The sequence below is a fragment of the Anas acuta genome, chromosome 1 (genome assembly GCF_963932015.1).
Source record: "Anas acuta chromosome 1, bAnaAcu1.1, whole genome shotgun sequence".
Lineage (NCBI taxonomy): Eukaryota > Metazoa > Chordata > Aves > Anseriformes > Anatidae > Anas > Anas acuta.
In genome coordinates this window covers 93,224,109-93,244,336 of record NC_088979.1, presented here as the reverse complement: position 1 = coordinate 93,244,336, position 20,228 = coordinate 93,224,109, and the positions used below count along the sequence as shown (strand labels likewise).

The 20,228-nt window shown below is 39.0% G+C and overlaps 1 protein-coding gene across 6 annotated transcripts in view; it reads left to right on the top strand.

Annotated features, from left to right (window-relative positions):
* The first annotated feature begins 1,024 nt into the window (after nt 1-1,024).
* The window catches only part of KCNJ15 (potassium inwardly rectifying channel subfamily J member 15), a 37,148-nt gene continuing 17,944 nt past the window's right edge, over nt 1,025-20,228 (top strand). Inside the window, exon 1 of one of the 6 annotated variants that reach the window (XM_068688163.1) lies at nt 1,025-1,170. Coding sequence is in view for 3 of the 6 variants with exons in the window: in XM_068688110.1 (XP_068544211.1) it covers nt 14,429-14,472 (44 nt within the window). In the remaining 3 variants the exon portion in view is untranslated. Of the gene's footprint in view, nt 1,171-1,268; nt 1,302-13,998; nt 14,175-14,221; nt 14,473-20,228 lie in introns of those variants that run through there. The other 5 variants (XM_068688127.1, XM_068688117.1, XM_068688147.1 and 2 more) reach the window with 5 other exon arrangements.

Below are 20,228 nucleotides of genomic sequence, written 5' to 3'. Positions count from 1 at the left end.
ATCAGCTTTGACTATTGCAGTGTATTGAAAGAAAGGTGAGTGTTCATCTCAGTTCAGCTAACTAGGTAGTAGGATACATCTCTGTTGGACAGCCAGCAAGCTCTGAGAGAGTGTACTAGAAGGGCTTGAGTCCAGCATCCTTTTGAGGAACCACGTTCCTGTGTATCTGTGTATATGCAGGTCTGTGCACAGGTGTGGGAGTGGGGAGTTTACTCCAATGGATAAAAGTTATGGACATTGTATGGATTTATTTTTTTTGTTCTCTTTACTATAATTTCTGTGGTAAATTGTTAGTCCATTTAATTTACAGTACTAATTTACAGAACTCATAAGTAATGCCAATGATATATTTCACTAATCCAGACAGATCAAAAACAAAGTGATACAATGTTCTTGGAATTTTAATATCAAGGATAAAAACACTAAAACTTTACAAAGAATCAACATTATACACGACTCATTCTTTATGTATTTAATTTATCTGCTTAGTACAGAGGCAGCATCTGTTTTTAGTGAGCTGCAGCTTTTTTTTTTTTCTTTTTTTTTTTCTTTTTTTTTTTTCCCCCAACTCAGCAGCTGCGATAAATGAAATAGTCAAAGACCAATTTAACAGTTTCAGGGCCACAAGTCTGCTGGAATGAGGGAAACAGAGGACAGTTGAGGAGGACAGTGACAGGAGGAATTGTAACCTCCAGATGTCCCCATAATAACTTCCAGGCATACAGTCTCATAATGTGTTATGCATTATGCTCCACAGTAGACTGCTCTATCTCTGACAAGTTTCTCACTGTGCTGCTAATTCTTCTATTATCCCTTCCCTCCCACATGGCTGCAGAGAGGAGATGAGTGAAGGAGAGGTTCCTCTGAACCCACTGCACTTCACCAATGCTGGCAGCTCACAACCAGACATGGGCCACAATGTTACGATAGGAATAAACCTGCCTAGCTCTGCTCTGTAACTGGAGAGCCAAGCATTTTGGCCTCAAGTCACGTTCTTAAGCTTCTCCCTGGATTCCAGCTTCCAAAATACCAAAGTATAAATTCTCTTCTTTCTTCTTTGCTCTCTGGCTCACCACCTCAACCTTCTCCAGCAGCTGAGAGCAAAAAAGCTACAGGAGCAGTAGGGAACGAGACCGGCTAGAAGAAATGACAGAGCTGGGCAGAACAAAGGTGAGATGAGCTTCTCAGCACTCAGCAGCTGACTGCCAATGCAATCAGGAGATGCCTTCAAGAAGAGGAGACCCTGATTGCTGAGTAAGACAAGGAGGAGGGACCAAGAGTAAATGGACTGGTATGGAAAGGTATTTGTGGGTGCATGGTTGAGTGGAGAGAGAGAGGGGCTGGAATGACTGACAAGGAGTAGTGTAATGAGTTTAAATTTACTTTAATCTAATTAAGAAAATTGTGTTTTTAATCAACTCAATTTAAGTATTCAATCTTTTACCACACTTGTCCTGACTAGAATTGGTGCTATTAACCAAGTTTAATGGTTTAAAGTTTAAAAGGTGCTATTTAAAAGTTTAAAAGGTGCTATTAACCAAGATAACCAAGTTTCTCTATGCAAGTACCTTTTGTAGTCTTGCATTCTCTATTAGAATGTCTGAACCTTTCTTACACTTAGATCTCTTCATACTGCTAGAGAGATGTAAAAAGAGATGAATGGAATTGAGAATAACACCCAAGATATTCTTAATTTCCTGCTTTCAATGGCTGTATGACACTATGGAGCACTTGCTACTGGCTTTCACCTTAGAGGGTGTTATTTGATTTAGTCATGTCACATTAAAGTGGAGTCAAAGTGTCTGTCTGACTTCCTACAACCCAGTTACTCTACCAATCACATCCACACTATGAACCAGACCCTGAAGGGTGCAGCTGGTCCCCAGCAAGAGGATCCCTCTGCAAGAAGCGGGAACACTTTGGATGAGATGTCATGCATAAATGCAAGATGATAGTGCTGATAGCATTCACTACCTTGTAGTTACGCATTGCAGGGGTCGGAGATGACTGAATGATCTCTGAAACAGTATTTGCAGTAACAGCTTTGCACAAAGAAGTCGCTTAGAGATAAAGTGGCAGTTAATTCAAAACAGAATTTCAGACTTAACTTTGCCTTTTTCCCTGTCTTTGAAGGAAATGAGAGGTGACACAATTGGATTAGATACACATTTTAGGCTTTTCAGAAAACAGGATATTATTTACCAAAAAGATTGTAATAGTTCCAAGCTGATAAATGCAGTACATTGTTTTTGGCATGCATATCAATTCTTAAAACAAATATTATTTACAAGAAATTTTGTAGAAGCTCCTTTAGACTTTCCACAGTCTATTAGGTAAATATGGGCTTTGTAGCACTATAGGAAAATGTACGTTTTTACAGAAGCTTTTTAAAGTTTGGCAACACCATCCAGCCCAACCCTCTTTATTTTATAACAAAGCTCTTGAGGTTCATTTTTTATGACTCAGTTGCCAAAGTCCACAAAACTTGTCCTACTCTTAACATGATGGTAAAAAAGTGAGGGAGATAGAGATATACTTTGATTGGCAAATGAGTCAGAAGCAGAGATGTAAAAATGAGAGAGTCTGAAGTGAATTAGCTCCAGAAACCTGGGAGGAGCAAAGGACCCCTTCTTTCTCCAGCACTATGGTATCTGGGGTCACAGGAGTTGAAGATGCGTCTGGTCTACCACAGCAAGTGTGAACAGATCACTTGTAGAAAGCACCTCTGCTCCCATGTGCACACATACACACAAAATACATATACTATCTAGCATGAGTGTGTACATACAAATTTATGTTTTACACACAGGTGCATATCTCAATGCAGATATAGATATAGGTATATATGGATAGATATATAGATATAGACTACAGTTACTTTATTTGGCTTTCATTTCAGAAACTGCTGGCAGCAAGTACAGTAGTTCTTCTGAAATGGACCACTTCTCTTGGCCCTCTTTTTCTAGCAGCCAGCTAGTTTCATCTTTGCTGGAGCTCTGTGAAATGCTTTATTTACTGTGGAACTACAAATCAGGAAGGATTCACCTGCTTTGGAGTGTGTGCCCAAAACCAGAACTGGCAGGACATCTTGTAATCTGCTGAGTCCAAATGCTGTCTTGCCAATGCTGGAATTAAATTGTCTCACTCCGTTTTGATAGCTCCAGATTCCTGGAGATTCAACTTATTGGAAATCCAGAGTGATTTCCATGGGTTAGGCCTGATGGCCAAGCTCCATAAAAATCAGAGTGGCTCACAGTGTTCTTCTGGACAGAGTGGGTGTCTTTTTGGCCAGCCTGTTTTGTCCAGAAAGATGTAATGCCACGTCAGGACCCACTGAATGGCCAGGACCAGACATTGACTGTTGAGTATTGTCCTTTTGCTGTCCAAAGTGAGCAGGTCTTCAGAAATCAGATGGGAAATCAGAGCTGTCCTCAGAGGCAAACTCAGGTGTGTGGCTCTCTGAGCTACCTGCTTGCAGTCTGTGTCCCTCATCTACACCTGGCTCAGTAGCAACTTGTTCACATTATTTGGTGGATACCCTATAGATTCACTCAATATAGAGTGCTTTTCTGCTTCTGTTCTCCTGTGCAAAGCACCTCCAACTTTCTGTGTCCAGCAAGTACAGGACTATACTAAAGGATAGCTCTTGAAAGTAGTCCTCTAGGGCATTTTTGGGTGACATTGTAGGTTACTGATTTGCAATGATGAAGAAATCTCACTACAGATCATCTGAGAAATATTCAAGGAAGCAATACAAAAAAAAATAAAGGAAGTTATTGGACAGTACACATAGTTAAAAGCAGTATTGACAAGCAATGAACCAGGGCAATGTTGGGAAAATGTAAACAATCAAATTCTAAAGGAAAAAAAGAAGTGAAAGTATCTTGCAGAAAATTAACAAATCACTGCAAGGCTGGATAGGCAGAGAAAGATCTAAAGGAGGATCCTGAAAATGAGGCACAAGAGCAGTATGTTAAAGGTGAATTTTGGTGGAAATACAGTTGGGCCAATAATAGCAGCAATTAAAAAAAAAAAAAAAAAAAAAAGTGAACCATATACCACAGAAGTGTGGAGTGAAGTAGTATGGAGGGAATATTTTGAAGCTTGCTGTACTGAGGTTTAGAAGCTTGCAGAAGCTTCTTCTGGAATGCAGAAACAGTAGACGTGCTTGAATGGGCATTAACTCAGTTCCTTCATCAGGAAACTCTGTTCCAAGAAAGTGTTAAAAGCAGATGTCCTGCATGAAGAGATAAATAGCACAACTGGCCTTTTAGAATCTGGAAGAACAAATTCTACCAAGGCAGCAAAAAAATCTACAAAGGTACACTGGAGCAAGTGGAGGTATGAGGTAGCTGAATAAAGAAAATTGCTGTGTGAACCCTGAGGAAAAGAGTTACTTTCATTCCAAGCAATCCAGAGGTATAAGTTCATTGTCCTGATGAAATCAATTGTCAACAGGCTGCAGATAGCTACAGAGTAGGTGGAAGATAGAGCATGACTTCAAATCAGGGTATGTTGCAGTGTTCCAGATATCTACACCAGCAGTACTGGGAAAATTATGGAGAGTCGAGACAAAAGAGTGTCATTGTTTCTTCTGGATTTATTATGGCATTCAACTGAGGTATGTTATGAGAAGTAGAAGAGTCACAGAGAGTTCTACATAAACGCACTGATAAAAGCTGTTCTTGAAATACTGCACAACAGTGCCAAAAGGATTTATGGGGGTTAAGCAATTACTTCAGATAAAAAATTAGTGAATGACAAAACAAAGTGAATTCAACATCCCTCTTTTTGCTTTTAATCAGGTATTACATATAGTGGATATATTAGAGAACAAAGGCACTGTTTGCCTGGCATTAAGGTCCATATGCAGGTGCAATTGCATATCTGACAGACATTCTCATATACCATACAAAACTAGAGGAATTATTTGTCAGTGATTGTCACATAGATAATTTATTTGCAGCTTGGAAAAGAAGGTTATAGAACAAGCAGATTATTTTGCATACCTTGTAAGCTTTGTTTTTTGCTAGGCATTTTGTTGTGCTTGGGATTTAAAAGTATTGCATTAAAGAGTAATATTTAGTGTCAAATAGCATGTATCCAGACAGCACATGAACAGTATGACTTTATAGACTAACATAGAATATATAGAATAACATAGTCAACAAAAGTAGATAAACAGACACAAAAGGGCTGAAACTGGAATAAGAGCAGATGTAAAGTGAAATCATTTGAAGACAAATGAAGAAACTGGAAGGAGGGCAGAAGGTGAAATCAAAGCATGGGAACAGCTAAACCTGAAAAGATTATGATGGTGGGAATAGCACAGAAATTAAACAGATAACAGAATGTCAGAGATAGTCATGCAAATGCAGCCAAGGTCAGTTCAACAAGAAGCGGACTGAACTGGTTGGTCAGAATAGGTTCAGTGAAGTGGGCTGGTGCCTTGTGCAGGGAAGTAGTTAAACTGGACTCCGTGGAGGAACTAGCAGCAATGCTGTTCAGTTCCTGGTGTCTGCTGAGATCCTGGAAGATGTAGGAAAAGAAGGCATATAAAGAAATCATGACAGATTCCCTGCAACAATGCTGATGCATAAATTAAACCTTCAGTGTAACTTGTCTTTGATCATGTCTATGTTTTACTGAAGCCATCCTATTTGCTTCTAGAAAACTTATTTCATATTTTCATGCAGTTTGTGCCTTGAAATCTGTGGTTGAAATCCCTGTAAGACCAGTCCACAGGAGATGAACTGAGATATGAATATTAATGAACTACTCAGCAGTGTTAAAAGATCATATTGCGACCAAATTTTCTCTGCCTGCCACTTGGCAAAAAATAAAGCTGCAGGCTGTGGAGTGTGCATTCTCATGGACTAGGACTACTGAAACAGATATATTTGCACTCCCAGAGACCTTAGGACAACTCTAGTCTTTATTGTGGCCTATAGGGAGACTGGCTTTTCCTGTTGGTACAGTATCTTTCAGACATATTTTCTATGAATGATAAAATCAGGAGAATGTGTGAGGCTATATAAGGCCACCTGGGTGCTGTCTTAATAGTAGACATGGGCTTTTGTTTCAGAATTGTCTTTGGCTTTCAGTGCTGTTAATCATTTCTGTTCTCATGCACAGCCTGTGGTCTTTAAAACCCTGAGAGAGCATTTTCAAGCACTGATGCCTGCAATTCAGTATAAATATCTACATTTTAACACTCCTACAAATAGGCTGCTTTTGAGAAATGCAGAGAATCTAATGCACTTGGTACCACCTTACCTAACCTTTTAAGAAACCAGCTAACTTATGGCAGTGGGTGGAAATACACATCCTTTTACTTCTTAACAAATAGCTTGAGAAAAGCAAGTATGCCGAGCAGGAGATACTCAAAGTGACAAAATAGATTGTTTCCTATTATGTTGCCATGTTTTGAAAGCCTTACCTAACAGTAGTCAATAGTTGTCTCTGTAACACAGGAGTTCCTGGACTCTAACTTTCAGATATGAATATGATAGTGTCAACAATTCTCATTAAAAGAAGCTTTTGCTCAGTTTGGTATCTCCCCATTCAATCTCTCTTCTCTTTATCTGTTGCCATTTGCAAGCCTTAACAACCAAAACTTGCAAGCATTAAAATCAGGAGAGCTCTGAATTGTTTTCCATGCTTCTAATTTTCTACTTTACATGATGGATGGTAGGATTTATTTTAGCTCAGAGGAACAAAGCAGTTGTTATATAATCTGCCCCAGGCAAGCTGTCGTGACAGCAGCCAAGAAGTAATAGCTGTGGTCCCTGAAAAGATTTTGCTTAGGCTTTATGAAAGAATTCACCTTTGGGGCAGGTAGCAAGAATGGAAAAATGCAGCCCCAAAGGTCAGCATTTTGCAATGCTTATGGTATATGAAAATAGGAGGTTACAATGGAAACTATGGTGAAATCACAGCGACAATGGGTGTGGACAGCACTCCTGTGCCATCTTCTTGTCTTGAAGCAATTATTTTCTTCCAGTGCAATATCATGGAATTATATGTCTTGCTCTCAAAGCTGAGTTCAGTAGATAAATTATGACTACTCTGCTTTCTACAAAATTTCGTCTTAAAATTGAGTCTGTTTAGCACTGTCTGGACAAATGTTTGCACTTTGCTCTTGGAAAACGATTTCCCTAATCTTTTTTTGTAGTATAGATGCCAAGATCTATGTTGGAGAGAATAAGCTTGCGGATAGTCTTTGTACATACAACTCTGCACCTCAAACTCTGTACCCTTCCCTTTATTACCCTCTTTTGTGCACTTCCAGTAGTGTTGTAGGTTCTGTCAACCTCAATAGTTGTCTGTAGGCTCAACTCATAATCCCCTTTGATAAAGTCTGGCAAACCACATGTTTCAGTTCTTTTCAGTTAGCCAAAAGTTATTTTCCAGGAAGACTTATTTAAATGCACAAAAAGACTCTTTTAATTTGGCCTGCCTTTTTCATACTGTTTCCTGAGAGGTCATCTAGTCTGGGCATCTGAAGCTGGTAATAGTACTGCCATATTTTTGTCCCAGATAGTTCCAAGTTTGTACAGCTCAAAGAATTTCAGTAAGAGGAAGTCCAGAATGGGTATTCTCACAGGGCCCTTCTTGCTGCTCATGAAAATAAAATTCCAAGTAAAAAAATAAACAAATAAATAAATAAATAAATAAATTCTGAAGTTGCTGCAAAGGGGAGTTCCATTAAAACATTTCTGAGTTTCAAAGGTGAGGAAAAAACTAACCCAGCTGCTAGATTCTAACCCAGACTAAGAAATGTGTTTGACCATTAGAGATTGTGTCCCCATGGAGGAGAATTCACAGTGGACTTTCTAGATTCAGTGACCCTAAGGAACTGAAACCTGACTGGGAGAGATTTCTCTTCCCCTTTCTGTTGTCTGAGATGTGATCTTGAAGATATGTGATGGGACATAGCAATGGTATGTCAAACATGTGAGTTTTTCTTTGGATGAGGAGTGTTCTTCATGCCATAGAAAACACATCAATGGAAGGAAGGGATCCAATGGCTGAAAAGCTGTGGCTCTCCAACATTTCCCAGAAGGATTTCTGGTCATCAGAGTGGCTCTAACTGTAACTACTAAAATTCATACATCCCAGAATCATGGCTTGAGGAGAAGCCACAGGGACACCAGGGGGATTGACCATCCTGGATGATGTGGAGGAAAATGTTAGATCAGAGGAAGTATCTTCCTTTTCTAGTGGTCAATGGTTCTTGCCACTGACTGCTTTCAGTTCTGCTTCTCCCAGAATTCCCTGGAGAAACCATTCTAGACCATAACCCTTGGTCATTTCTTATGCCAGAAATCCTGCCTGTAGCTGAAGACAATTTCCAGAATTGAGTGCTGCAGAGCATTCTTCTCCACGACTGTGGACTTGTTCCTATTGCAACAAAACCAGTGTTATATTAGAGTGACCTGTAGAGCTGTCTCCTCTCACTCTTATAAGAAGGAGTATGGAAGTGGTACAGAAAGCATCGTTGCCTGCTGGGGTACTACCAGCAATTTGAGCAGACTATTCCCACAGAGAGATTTAAGTGTCCTGCTGGCTCACAATGCAGCAAACCAAACATGCGCCCACCACAGAGTATCAGAAAGCAAAGACACATGGCTGGGTTCCAGGAATCTGAGGTGAATTTTGGCTGATCCTGACATCTTGACCAGACTGAGAATTTAAAATAAATAAATAAATAAATAGATCCTTCTTGGATCTGAAGCCCGTTTTCATTTTCACTCTGGTGTGCGGAAAGTCAGTTTGAATTTGAATTCCTGCTTATGAATCTGTCCCGTCTCTGGGCTAGAACCAAAACCGGAGGAGGCTCATTTCCAGAGTCAGGGAGAATGCAGCCAAAAGTGCATGGGAATGAGTGGCTTTTCTCATGGGGTGCTTTTTTCTCCAGAGCTTTTTACCACCTGGTCATTCTTTTGACATCTTGGGCGGTAAAGTAGTATGTCTGTACTTCTGTCATCAAGAAGCAACACCTCTGGTCAGGAGCTTAAATGTTGAAGATCAGGTTCACCATCAAAATTTTCTCTCTACCCTGACAGCAGCATTGCTGAGGCTTTGAAATCCTGAGCCAGTCAGATGAAGAACACCTTCCCTAATGTGAACAGATAAGCCACATCTCAGCAATTGCTCTGTTTACAAAGCCAAGTTATTTGAGCTGAAGTTGAAGCTTTTGAAAGCACTAACTGCTGCGGCAACACGGTTTCCAAGAAGGTCACTGCTTGCTTCATTGAGAACAGAGCTGGGCTCTTCTCAGCCAGATCCTTCCGTGTGAAACTCGTCAAGTGGAATAAAATCCCATTCCAATTATATGCTTTTCATGTGCGTAAATTTCCCTTAGGAACAACACTGTCAGCCACAGCCTTTCATAATGCAAAGAACATATGGTGGAGGGCTTGTACACAAACCACTGCTTTAAACTGTGGCAGGCTAGGTAATGTGCTGTGAATTCCTTGGTACAGCCACTGTTGCAATGTCAACAAGGGGGTGACAAAAGAAAGAAGAAAGAAAAATATCAATCAAGGGTCCTACCAATGCACACATGCAGTGAGAACATGGGTAATGGTATCTTTGGAGTGGGAAGTTTCACGTGCCTGTTTGCATTGACATGTTTGGAGAACTGCATTTCCTAAAACACCTTCAGGTCCAAAATGTTAACTAATTTTGGAGGAATATGTGTAATGAATTCTATTTTATCAAGAACTCTGTGAATAAGCAGATGAAAGGTTTGATTCACAGTTTAGAGTTAGTTACAAGTAAATACTCTAATGCACACCAGAAAAATACCCCCAAAAGGAGACTATTTTAAAACAATTAAAGTAAACATACAGTAAAGAAAGTGCAAAGTTCTCACATGGAGGGTTTCTCTGTGTTTAAAAAGATCTAGTTTTGGATTAAATTTGATTTCATGTATTCAAGTGTTGTGGTTTGGAAAGTATATATTTCTACTTCCATGCAAGAAAGTCAGTAAAATTTTAGCTGTAGGGGATCTTCTAATAAGGCTATAAGAAAATAAATTTTGTGTTACTTTCTTACTTTTTAAATTAAATTCTTTCATGTGCACAGTGATGTATATATTTTTACCAGTTTTTAGCAGACAAATTTTAATTCTGGAGGTCTGTCATACTGAATGACTAGGTATAATTCAAACAATGTTTGAGAAAATGGTATTTGGGCTTAGTTCTGCATTGTGTGTTACGTTTTGTTAGCATAATATGAATATAGTTTCTGCCGCATAAGTTTTATAGTATTTGCTTTCAAATCAAGACAGATTTTGAAGTAATGAGCCCATAGACAATTTAAGCAGCATTCCAACCAGTTTTTTGTTAACACTTCTATTAAATGAAGGCCTTGGTATTTTTGATGTAATTTTTCAAAAGCCTGTAATAAAAATATAAAAAATAACTTGTGTAGATTAAGGTGGAAAGCCAGCTGGTACGTGCAGAAAATGTTAACTTCCAATAGTTTAGTACTGAAACAGAAAATAAGTGTTTGAAATTGCTGCAGAATGAGGAGCGCCATGAATTATGGCAGAATGCTTCTGGCCTTGAGCCATCATAACTGAACACATTACCAAATTGTTTTGATTTGGAAGGTGCATTAAAAATAAATGCATTATTACAAGAGGTAAATTTTTGTGCTTTTCCTCCCTATCTTTACTTTAATTGTCATGAAATGCCTATAAGGTTTGCCTGTTCCATTATATCAATATTACAGTGGGAGTCTGAGTCCTGAGGGACCACATATGCCATAATGTTAGGCACCAGTGTGATTTCTCTGGGAGCTGTGCTCCTTGGTGCTTACGAAGATCTGGACTAGGGAGACAAGTATTAGCTTTACACAGATATTTAGGTGCATAACAGTACAAAGAGGTGTTTAGTTGTTCTTAGGTGATGTGTCTGCTCAGGACATCTTAAATTTATTTTGTGCAAGGTTCATTTCTAGTCTGGTGTCTGGTTTTATATAACAACACGTTTTTCTGTACAGCAACTTTTGCTCAGACAGATAGTGATAGGACAAGGGGGAATGTTTTTAAAGTAAATGAGGGGAGATTTATACTAGATGTTAGGAAGAAATTCTTTACTGTGGGGATGGTGAGGCACTGGAACAGGTTGCACAGAAAAGCTGTGGATGCCCCATCCCTGGAGATGTTCAAAGCCAGTTTGGATGGGGCTTTGGGCAACCTGGTCTAGTGGGTGGCATCCCTGCCCACAGCAGGGGGTTGGAACTAGTTGATCTGTACGGTCTCTTCCAACACAGTGTATTGATTCTGTGATTCTTTGATTATTTATATGATGCGCGTGATGTTTTTGTTTTTTTTTTTTGTTGTTGTTTTTTTTTTTTTATCTCATGAATTTGGAGTTCACAACAACTGCAATTTTTTTTATTGTCTTGATGCTGAGAAAAATAGGTAATACTTGAAGTGTCACTGTGATTTTTCCTTATGCCTGGTGGGCACATCCTTATGCCTTGAGGGCACTGAACACTTCAGAAGTCCAGAGCACTTTTTCAGTAAAAGAGTTGACTTTTGGATTCAAGATAAATGGGAGTAACAGGTCTGATGTGTAGGACTAACTTTGTCTACCAGGGATTCTAGTTTTATTGTCTCTTTTCCTAACTTCACTCTACACAAAGCCAACATAAGAGCTGAAAATGCCCTGAGCAAACCTCTTATGATCTTGGGACATCCTGCTCGGCCTTATTGATCGAATAAGTTTGGATACGTATTTCAACTTATCTAGTCCAAACTTTTGAACACTTACCTCTTATTACTATAAGGCCCAGGCTTATGGACTTTAGTACTGAGGTAAAGCTGAAGAAACAACATGTGAGTTTACACATTTTGGAGGGTGTGAACTAACAAACTAACTTCTCCAGGGATTTAGCTTGCCTAAGCAACAGTGTGGGAACAACCCAGGAGCCTGTGGTCACCCAAGGAGAAATAAAGCTTGTTTAAAATATTTTGCTTGTAACAAAGGGCATGTAAGAGCTGAGCACAGGCAGCTATTGCCAGGCAGATAGGTTATGGGAACCTGTGTTCTGTTTTTCCTCTCCCATTCTGGATGCTTACTGGTAAGGGACAGCACAGTTAAAGCAGAAGGAAAATGGGGAATGAGAAGTTGAAAGACTACTTCTTATGCCCATGAGAAGTGAGATCAACTCAGTCATCTCCTGAAGCTTCACCATAGCTTCCTGGGAGAGAGGTTTTCTATTTGTCATTTCCTGTTAAGATCCCCAGTCTCTCATGAGCTCTCTGTTAAATGAATGGAAAACTATGTTCAAAGAAAGGTATTGCCATTTTCAAGTCAAATGTGCAAAACTGAGAAATGCATACACGACTTAAATTTCATCCCTTTGTCCCACTGCTCTGTCTTCTGGAATGTGATAGGGATCCGTGGAGTATTAGCAAAACAGCACAGTAATTAAAACCTGAATTGTGGTGTGTTTGCACAAAGTGTGAAAAGCTTCATTCTGAGCATATCCCAGTATTGCCCTCTCCTAATGATCCCTTACACTACATCTGATTTCACACACACCGTGTTGCTGTGGATGCTGATTTGGGAGATGTATGGGACTAGCACGTTAGAGTATCCATAATCAGTTATGATTTGTGCAGATTCCCAATCTTTGCCAGAAGAAAAAGAAAGTTGCACTTGGGGAGTTTTAATAATGCAAATTCAGTTACAGTTAAACAAAATTTAATTGGATGGTGAAAAATAATTTCTAGTATAGGTGCTTCATCCATGACATTTTAGAGGGCTCTGCAAATAGAAGAGCCTATCCGAAAGCAGAAAAAGATATTCACAAGCATTTATTTTATAATGAAAACTGATAGGAGCTGTTGCCATCTCCCTCATAGTAAATATAGAGAAAGAGATACCAGTGCAACAGGTTCATGGATTTGGGGAACAATCCAAGTCGTGTGAAATTCTTTAGTCTCTGGCAAAGAAAAAAAAAATCACATCTAACTGTTGTCTTTTTAAATGCAAAACAGCTGCTGCCTACTGGCACTGCCTGAATGCCTACATACTTTACCACATGAAGGCAGGATTCCAGCCTCCAGTTTCCTATGGTTGCATATCATGACATTATTCATGGCTGTTAATGAAATTTAAATGTCTGTTTACTGATTCTGCTGAGGAAAGGAAAGCTTTTGCTTTTGTTAATATCTTCTCTATGAATCTGAGATTGGAAGGATTTTGTTTGTAAACCACTCACCCTATGCTGATCTCCTTACCCCTGAGCAAAAAGAAGTGAGGGAAACCCAGCAACATCTGGGCCATGGGATGTCTTTGTGGGTGATGCGGAACTACAGGTGTGCTGGACCAGCTTGTTGAGATATGTAATTCCTGGAAGCAGTATCTCTGGGAATATGGGCACAGAATGGTATCCAAGGACAACCATTGAACACTGGCATGGTACCAAATGTAGTGTACAGGCTTTGTGATTGGAAAACCCTCACATCTCCTCCTCTCTGTGGTAAAGGTATCCAACTTTCCCCCAATCCTATCAGAACTACCTGTGTTTTCTATATCTAGAATGTAAGAGCTTCCCCCCAAATCAATCTGCTCTGTGTTTTTAGCATATGATTTTATATGAGCAGAAAGACACTGAAGCCAACCCAGAATAAGTCATCAAAGAGGAAAAGTGTAGTGGCTAAACGGACTGGAAACTTTGGTGGTCAGGGATTTCAACTGCATCCGTGGCTGCTACAGCTCAGTGTGTTACAGCCATGGTACAAATGTATTTCAGATGAGTTTCAAACTCCCTTTTGCCAGCAGGAAAAGGGTAATCAATAATGTTGACTTTTAGTTCTTACTCTTTTCTTAACGTTATACAACCACTTGTAACCTTATTTATTTAGGCAATAAGGCCTTTAAGGGACTTTGATCAGCTTGGCTAAAGTTTCTTCAAAGATTAACTGACGTTCTGTAAAAGTACATCAGTTTCCTCTTAAGCAGGTATTTGCTTACCACGTAACTGGGTGTTGAGTGCTATGTAGTTATAAGGTTTGCCGGGCTCAGCTGTAGATTTCCTTAAGACATACTGCTGACATCACTGAGTCTCCTCTCAGACTTTTTTTTTTCCTCTCTCTCTTTCCCCCTCCCTCCCTCTCCTCCCTCTCTCTCTCCAGTCTCTTTATTCAGGTAATTCCAACTCAGACTTATTCCAACTTGTTTTTGACTGACAGTGAGGGAAGGGAGACTCTCTGAGGTTTTTTTTTTTTTTTTTTTTTTTTTTTTTTTTTTTTTTTTTTAAACCGTGTACATGTGCTTTATTGAAAAGACATCCAACCTTTTACAAAAAAACAGATTGTTTGACTTGTCATGACGATAACATCTAGTAAGGAATCTGAACATTGCTCTTTTACAGGTAAGAGGTATTTGTCAAAAATGCATACATGCTTTACAGTATTTTGGAAACTGCGGAACTGCAAGCTAATGAGTAGGTTATTTTCCTATTTCTTTCTTATTTTAGTAATTTAAGGATTTAGAAACTGTCTGTAAAAGAAAAATCTGTTTATAAGCTTATTCCTTCTTGTGAACTTTGAGATACAGCAGTTTAACGATGATACGGCAAAAGCTGTCATGGTTTGGTCTGTCCACTGGTGCAAACTAATGAATGTAAGGTTTGTAATGTGTGTGGCTGATATTTTTGTGTGCTGGGGAGGAGGACAAATCCTGGTTCTATCTTTGTAAATGTATGATTTTACAAAAAAAAAAAAAAAAAAAAAGTAGAGACTTTTTCTTAAAGGAACATATAGCACTATGTGGGCTCTTAAAGACATGTCTTTCAGTCACTTGCTCATTTTTCAGTGCAGAAATCAGTTTTGCTTGACATACTGGGGAAACTTGCTTAGAACTTTATCCAGTCCCTGTTACCTATCTGTATAAGAAAAGATTATGTAAGTTTTCTGTGGTAGGTATAAGGAATGTAAACATGTCTGAGTTGGAGAACATTATGCATTTTCTTCCAACTTTTGCATGCGTCTTCACATTACTTGTTTACAACAGGTTTGGCTTATCCTCAGTAATCAGAGTCCGAGCTGTGGTGCAAATTCCCTTCTCCTTCAGTGTAGCTTGTTTTTGCCTCCCTTTTTATTTTCTCATAGAGATCATGCTGTAAAAAGATTTACAGATAAGTTCTTTTTTTTTTTTCTTTTTTTTTTTTCTTTTTTTTCTTTTTCTCTCCATGATGTGTTGACTGCAAAAAGGAACAAAGCTGGCTTTCCTTTGTAAACCAGCAGTGTCTACATTACTTTTCAACTAACCATGTTTCTTCACTTACCTTTAGTTGTATTGCTGATAGAAGCATTGCTAGGGTCTTTCTGAACACAGTGCCCGAGTACCTATCTTCCAAGTCCTTTGACTCTATTCTCCAGTGATATTGTTAGCTGTGATTTCTTCTTTCAAAACTGGAAGGGAAAGGGGGCAACATGCTATTAAAGAAACGTCTTCTTTATTTCCTTTGCTGTAAAATGTCACTATGCTCTCTGCACTCTCTAATAATCATTTTATGGAAGGGGGGAAACAAGCCTGAAAAGTAACTTAATGCAGCTGGTTGTACAGTACAAACTGACATTGCTTTTGTAGAGTGGAGCGTAGACGAGACCAAAAACTTCCCCAAGAATTTCACCCTGGTAAATGAGGCATGGCCTAGAGACAAAAACAGCAGCAGATGACTTGGGCTTCAGTCTTCCAGTGTACATACAATACTTCAGTTCTGTTACTTTTTATAGAGTTTCAAATGAAAACAAACAGTTCTTTTTTATCCTGGCTCCTCATGCAATGAAACAAACAAGTCATCAACCCACAGCCCTGATTGGAGCTGAAATTTCTATTTGTCCAGATTTCATTAAAGCAGTCTGGAATATTATTCTCTCCTCCTCTCCTGTTTCTTTCTCCTAAGACACACAGTTCACATGGACAGGCTGTGTTCTTTGGGAACAGGTAGAGACCAAAGCTGTGAAGTACCAGATGGTAGTCTTGTGAGGGGCCAAGAAAAACAGAAACTTAACTGTTTTGCATGCTCAACCTCAGAAAGTTTTGAAATAAATTTTGATTCTCTTTGCTTCCAGGAAAACCAAAACTGATTATAGGATATTTTTTTTTTTTCAATTTATGAAGGGAAAAACTCTTTACTTTGTTGGCTCTCCTATGTATATAAACATTAGAAGAAAAAAAATATTGGCTGGAACATCAAACAGTTAAAATCAAACATTTCAGTCCAAACAAATTCATTAAATGTTAAATGTAAAATGTTTGAAAGCTACCTTCCTGCTAAGCTGTCCCTAACTCCTTGGAAATGACTTACCTGAATGAGTTACTACAGGCTTGAGGCTCTCTTTAGCACTCAATATATTTGTTTCATTAACATGGTAAATAGCTTGGCATTAAGCATGTACATGCTCTTGGAATAAACAGGGCACAGTTCAAACAGGCAGCTCTCTTGTATTGGCTGTAAATTAATTGAACTGCCTGCTCATTCTAAATCTATTTGTCCTGAATGGTGTGAAATGTACATGGATAGCAGCCAAAATCAGTGGATACATTACTAATTGGACTGGAGGAAGGAAGAAAAATGGCAAGTAGTAACCGCAACATCTTGCTCACCTCCTAAGAGTATGAAATCGTCTTTGTATGACTAGCAAAGCAACCCCTGAGGTTCATGGGAAGTTAGGGGTCATGATTAGGCAGAAAGGGAACAAGAAACAACATGAGTGCTTCAAGCATTATCACCCTTTTGGAAAAATATATCTGCAGTCATTTTTACCTGAGGGGAGAAAAGTTTTTGTCAAATCCCATCTTCCAACAGAGTCCCTTGCAGTCCCTGGGCTTTCTATGGTGAAAAGCTGAAACCAGACTTCTGGGACATAGATTGGACCCATCATGTATCTCAGGGAAGTATCATGGTGATATGCAGAATTTGTCTGTCTGCTGGACACCCTTGGTGATACTGAAGAGCCTTGCAAGTTTTTAGTCACCAAGGCTTGAGAAGTCCCTTGGCCTCCACACTCAGGAGATCTGTCCCACTTTGCAGGTGTCAGTGGCCAGTGACACCATCCTTCCATTTTACAGTGATTCATTTTGATCTATACATTTTGATACTCAAAAATCCCCTGCCCTTCCTGTGTTGTGTCTGCCGAGGTATAGGAGAGGGCTGCCTTTCTGTTGCTTCCCAGGAGGGCTTTCTGTTTAAGAGATGTCTTTATTCCACTAGGTTCAAACTAGCCCCTGAAATTTGACCTTCAGGGCATACTGCATTTTAGCTGGCTCTTAAGGTGGAGAAGTCTAAAGCTTGGGAACTGAAGCTTAGTAGCTTTTAAAACCTCATTTGACTCCTTCCTGGTTTGTTTTTCTCATGGAGATTGTCAGTTAGATTTGTCCATGCTTAGAGATACTAGGTATGCCACCTTTCCTTTGTAAATCAAAAGTGATAAAGTAAAATAAGTTTTAACTGGAACAATAGTATGGCCTGATTAGATTAATTTAATCTCCATTTCTTTAACTGAGGTGATTCACTCTTAGTTAGACCATAGCTTACAGGATACCTCTGTAGTTCTACACTTTGAACTTTTCCTTATCTAAAATTAACACTTTTGGATTGAGGCTATATGATAAATATGTCTGTCTGTTGAAAAAATTACTGTAATCAGTAATGAAGCAATATAGGAAATGGTACACATATTTAGATAACTTAACAGGTACATTATTGGCATAAAATGATGAAGAGGTGAAAATTTGGTATGATGAAAATGTCCCCTTTTTCTTACTTGGATTGCACAGTCTGACAATAAACAAACAAACAAACAGACAAAATTAAATATTTGTTTGAAAAGTTTTGATCATTAAGTAAACTTTCCAAGGAAAATTTCAACCAAAACACGTTTCTGTATATTTCTGATCATCTGTAACATGCTCCCTAAATGCCCCTTTGTTTTGTGCCTAGTGATTATCCTACTCAAAGCTTCCTGCCCTTGTTCCTGCCCTTACTCTTGCTAACTTTCATGCCAGCTGTCCTCTTCTGAACCCCCCTCTTGCCTCTCACCCAAGCAAACAGGCTTCAGTTTCCTGCTGCCTTATCCAGCAATAATGTTTCCTGAAAGTTTCCTTCCTCAAACATTTAAACACCAAACCTATCAACAGTCCCCTCTCTCCACAATAAACAGCCAAACTACAGCTAGCACAGCAATGGGTAAAAGGTGTGCTTTCTGCAACTTTCACAGCATTTGAGCAAGGCTGGGCTTATTTCAAACACTGAAGGTAATCAGCACATTTGAGGAGGTGTAGGGGTGATACAGAACACTTGCAAATATGATTCATTTTATTAGGCAAATGACAAAACATTATTGAACATGCAAAAGCCTAAAATGAAAAAAAAAGAGTCTTTTAAGACTGCATTTTATTTTATTCCTGCATTGGGCCTCATTAACAGGCACACAGTGGCCTCTGTGGTACATGGTGGTTGGTCTCTTGCCTGTTCCTGGTTTTCTGTTTTTAAATTATAACCCCTCTTTAACTAAGACTAGGTAGAAAGGTGTCTGTCATAAGGGACTCCATTTATGAGTTATAAATTAGCATAGTGAACATCAGCTCATGGGTGCTGGCCTTCAATATGTGGACTACACGTTGTGGAATATGCTAAGTAAAAGGTGCGAAAATCTCTTGTCAAGGCATAAAAAAGAGTCAAAGACTGAAATATCCTGCAGTGTAAAATGCTTCCAGAAGACTAGAGGTGAATGAACACAACTTAGGCAGGTGTGGGAAAACTAACAATGCAATTTATATCTATGTATAATGGGCAAACAAAAGGTTTCAGGTCTGGTTCTTGTTTGCACTGTGCCTTTTAATACTGCTATGAGAATTGTAGAGGTTCTTCAGCTGGTGGCATCTCACCATGAGCTCCATGTTAAGATTTGTTTGGTTTCATTTGTGAGACAGATTTCAACAAGCAAAATTCAGAGAATTATGTTGTACTTCAGTTAGATTTTTACAGGTCTAAGGGTCTGTCATACTGTCAGGAATCCTAATAACGTATCTTATTTTTCCTCCTACCTTTGCTCTTCTTGAGTTAATTCTGTCAACAAGCTTAAGGCTACAAACCTCACTCACTTTCCTCAGTACAAGCCACAACATTATGGGTGCTTCACCCCAGGTTTTAAGGAGTGCCTGGTCCAGTTAATTCCTGGTCTGTTGTTCTATTGTTGCAGCTACATATATATACATACACATACGTACATATATATATATACACATACATACGTATATTTGGAAGAAGAATATCTGAAATTTAGTGTTGATTTCTTTTTCTGTCAGAATGAAATGATCAAATCTGGGCCTTGACCATGACTCAGAATAGTATTTATTGGTAGTAAATCTCCCTCCCCTAGGTAAGGTCTCAGGTGATAAGGAACATACAATATTTCAAGACTATTTTATAATGTTTATGTGCCAAGGTCCGAGAAAACAGTCCAGCAGAATGATCCCAGTGACGCATCCTACTACTGCAACTAGGTGCAGGGTTCTGCCTTTGCAGATGCATTTCTGGTTTGCAAATAGTTAAAACGTAAGGAGTGTGTGAGTGTGTGTGTGTGTGTGTGTGTGTGTGTGTGTTGGGGGGGGGTGTCTTTAAATGCTACATTACTTGTTTAGATCTTGTAAATAATGATTAGGTAATCAAGGAAAAGCTTTTGCTTCTGATTAATCTAAATGATCTTAAGAAGCTTTTGAACCACCCATGCTGCTGAATAAAGACTGAAAGTGTCACAGAAGTCAATAACCTTTGTGTTCTCACTAGAAACTGATTTAGGCGTGTAACTAATAATACTATATGAACTTAAACATTAACACTGGAATCCACAAAATTCTTTGGATGAGGATCAGATTCCCATTCCCCAGCTTCAGAAGAAAACAACGGTCAAAATTTCATAATTTGCTGTGTTCCCAAAACTGCATGTGCTATTAACAGAAATAAATTAGCCCTATTCTTCAGCTTTGCTCACCTGAAGACATGACATGTCACTGAATGGCTCTGGCTTAGTCTTCTTTTCTTCTTCATTTGATTACTAGTTCTGTCTTGCTGAATGGGCTTTTAGGCATGGTGAAAAACATGGGCAGACTTGATCAGCACTGTGAGAAGAGAAACCTTTGAAGGAAGCAGTAGTGAAAAAGATGCAGGACATTAGTGGGTGTGAAAAAACA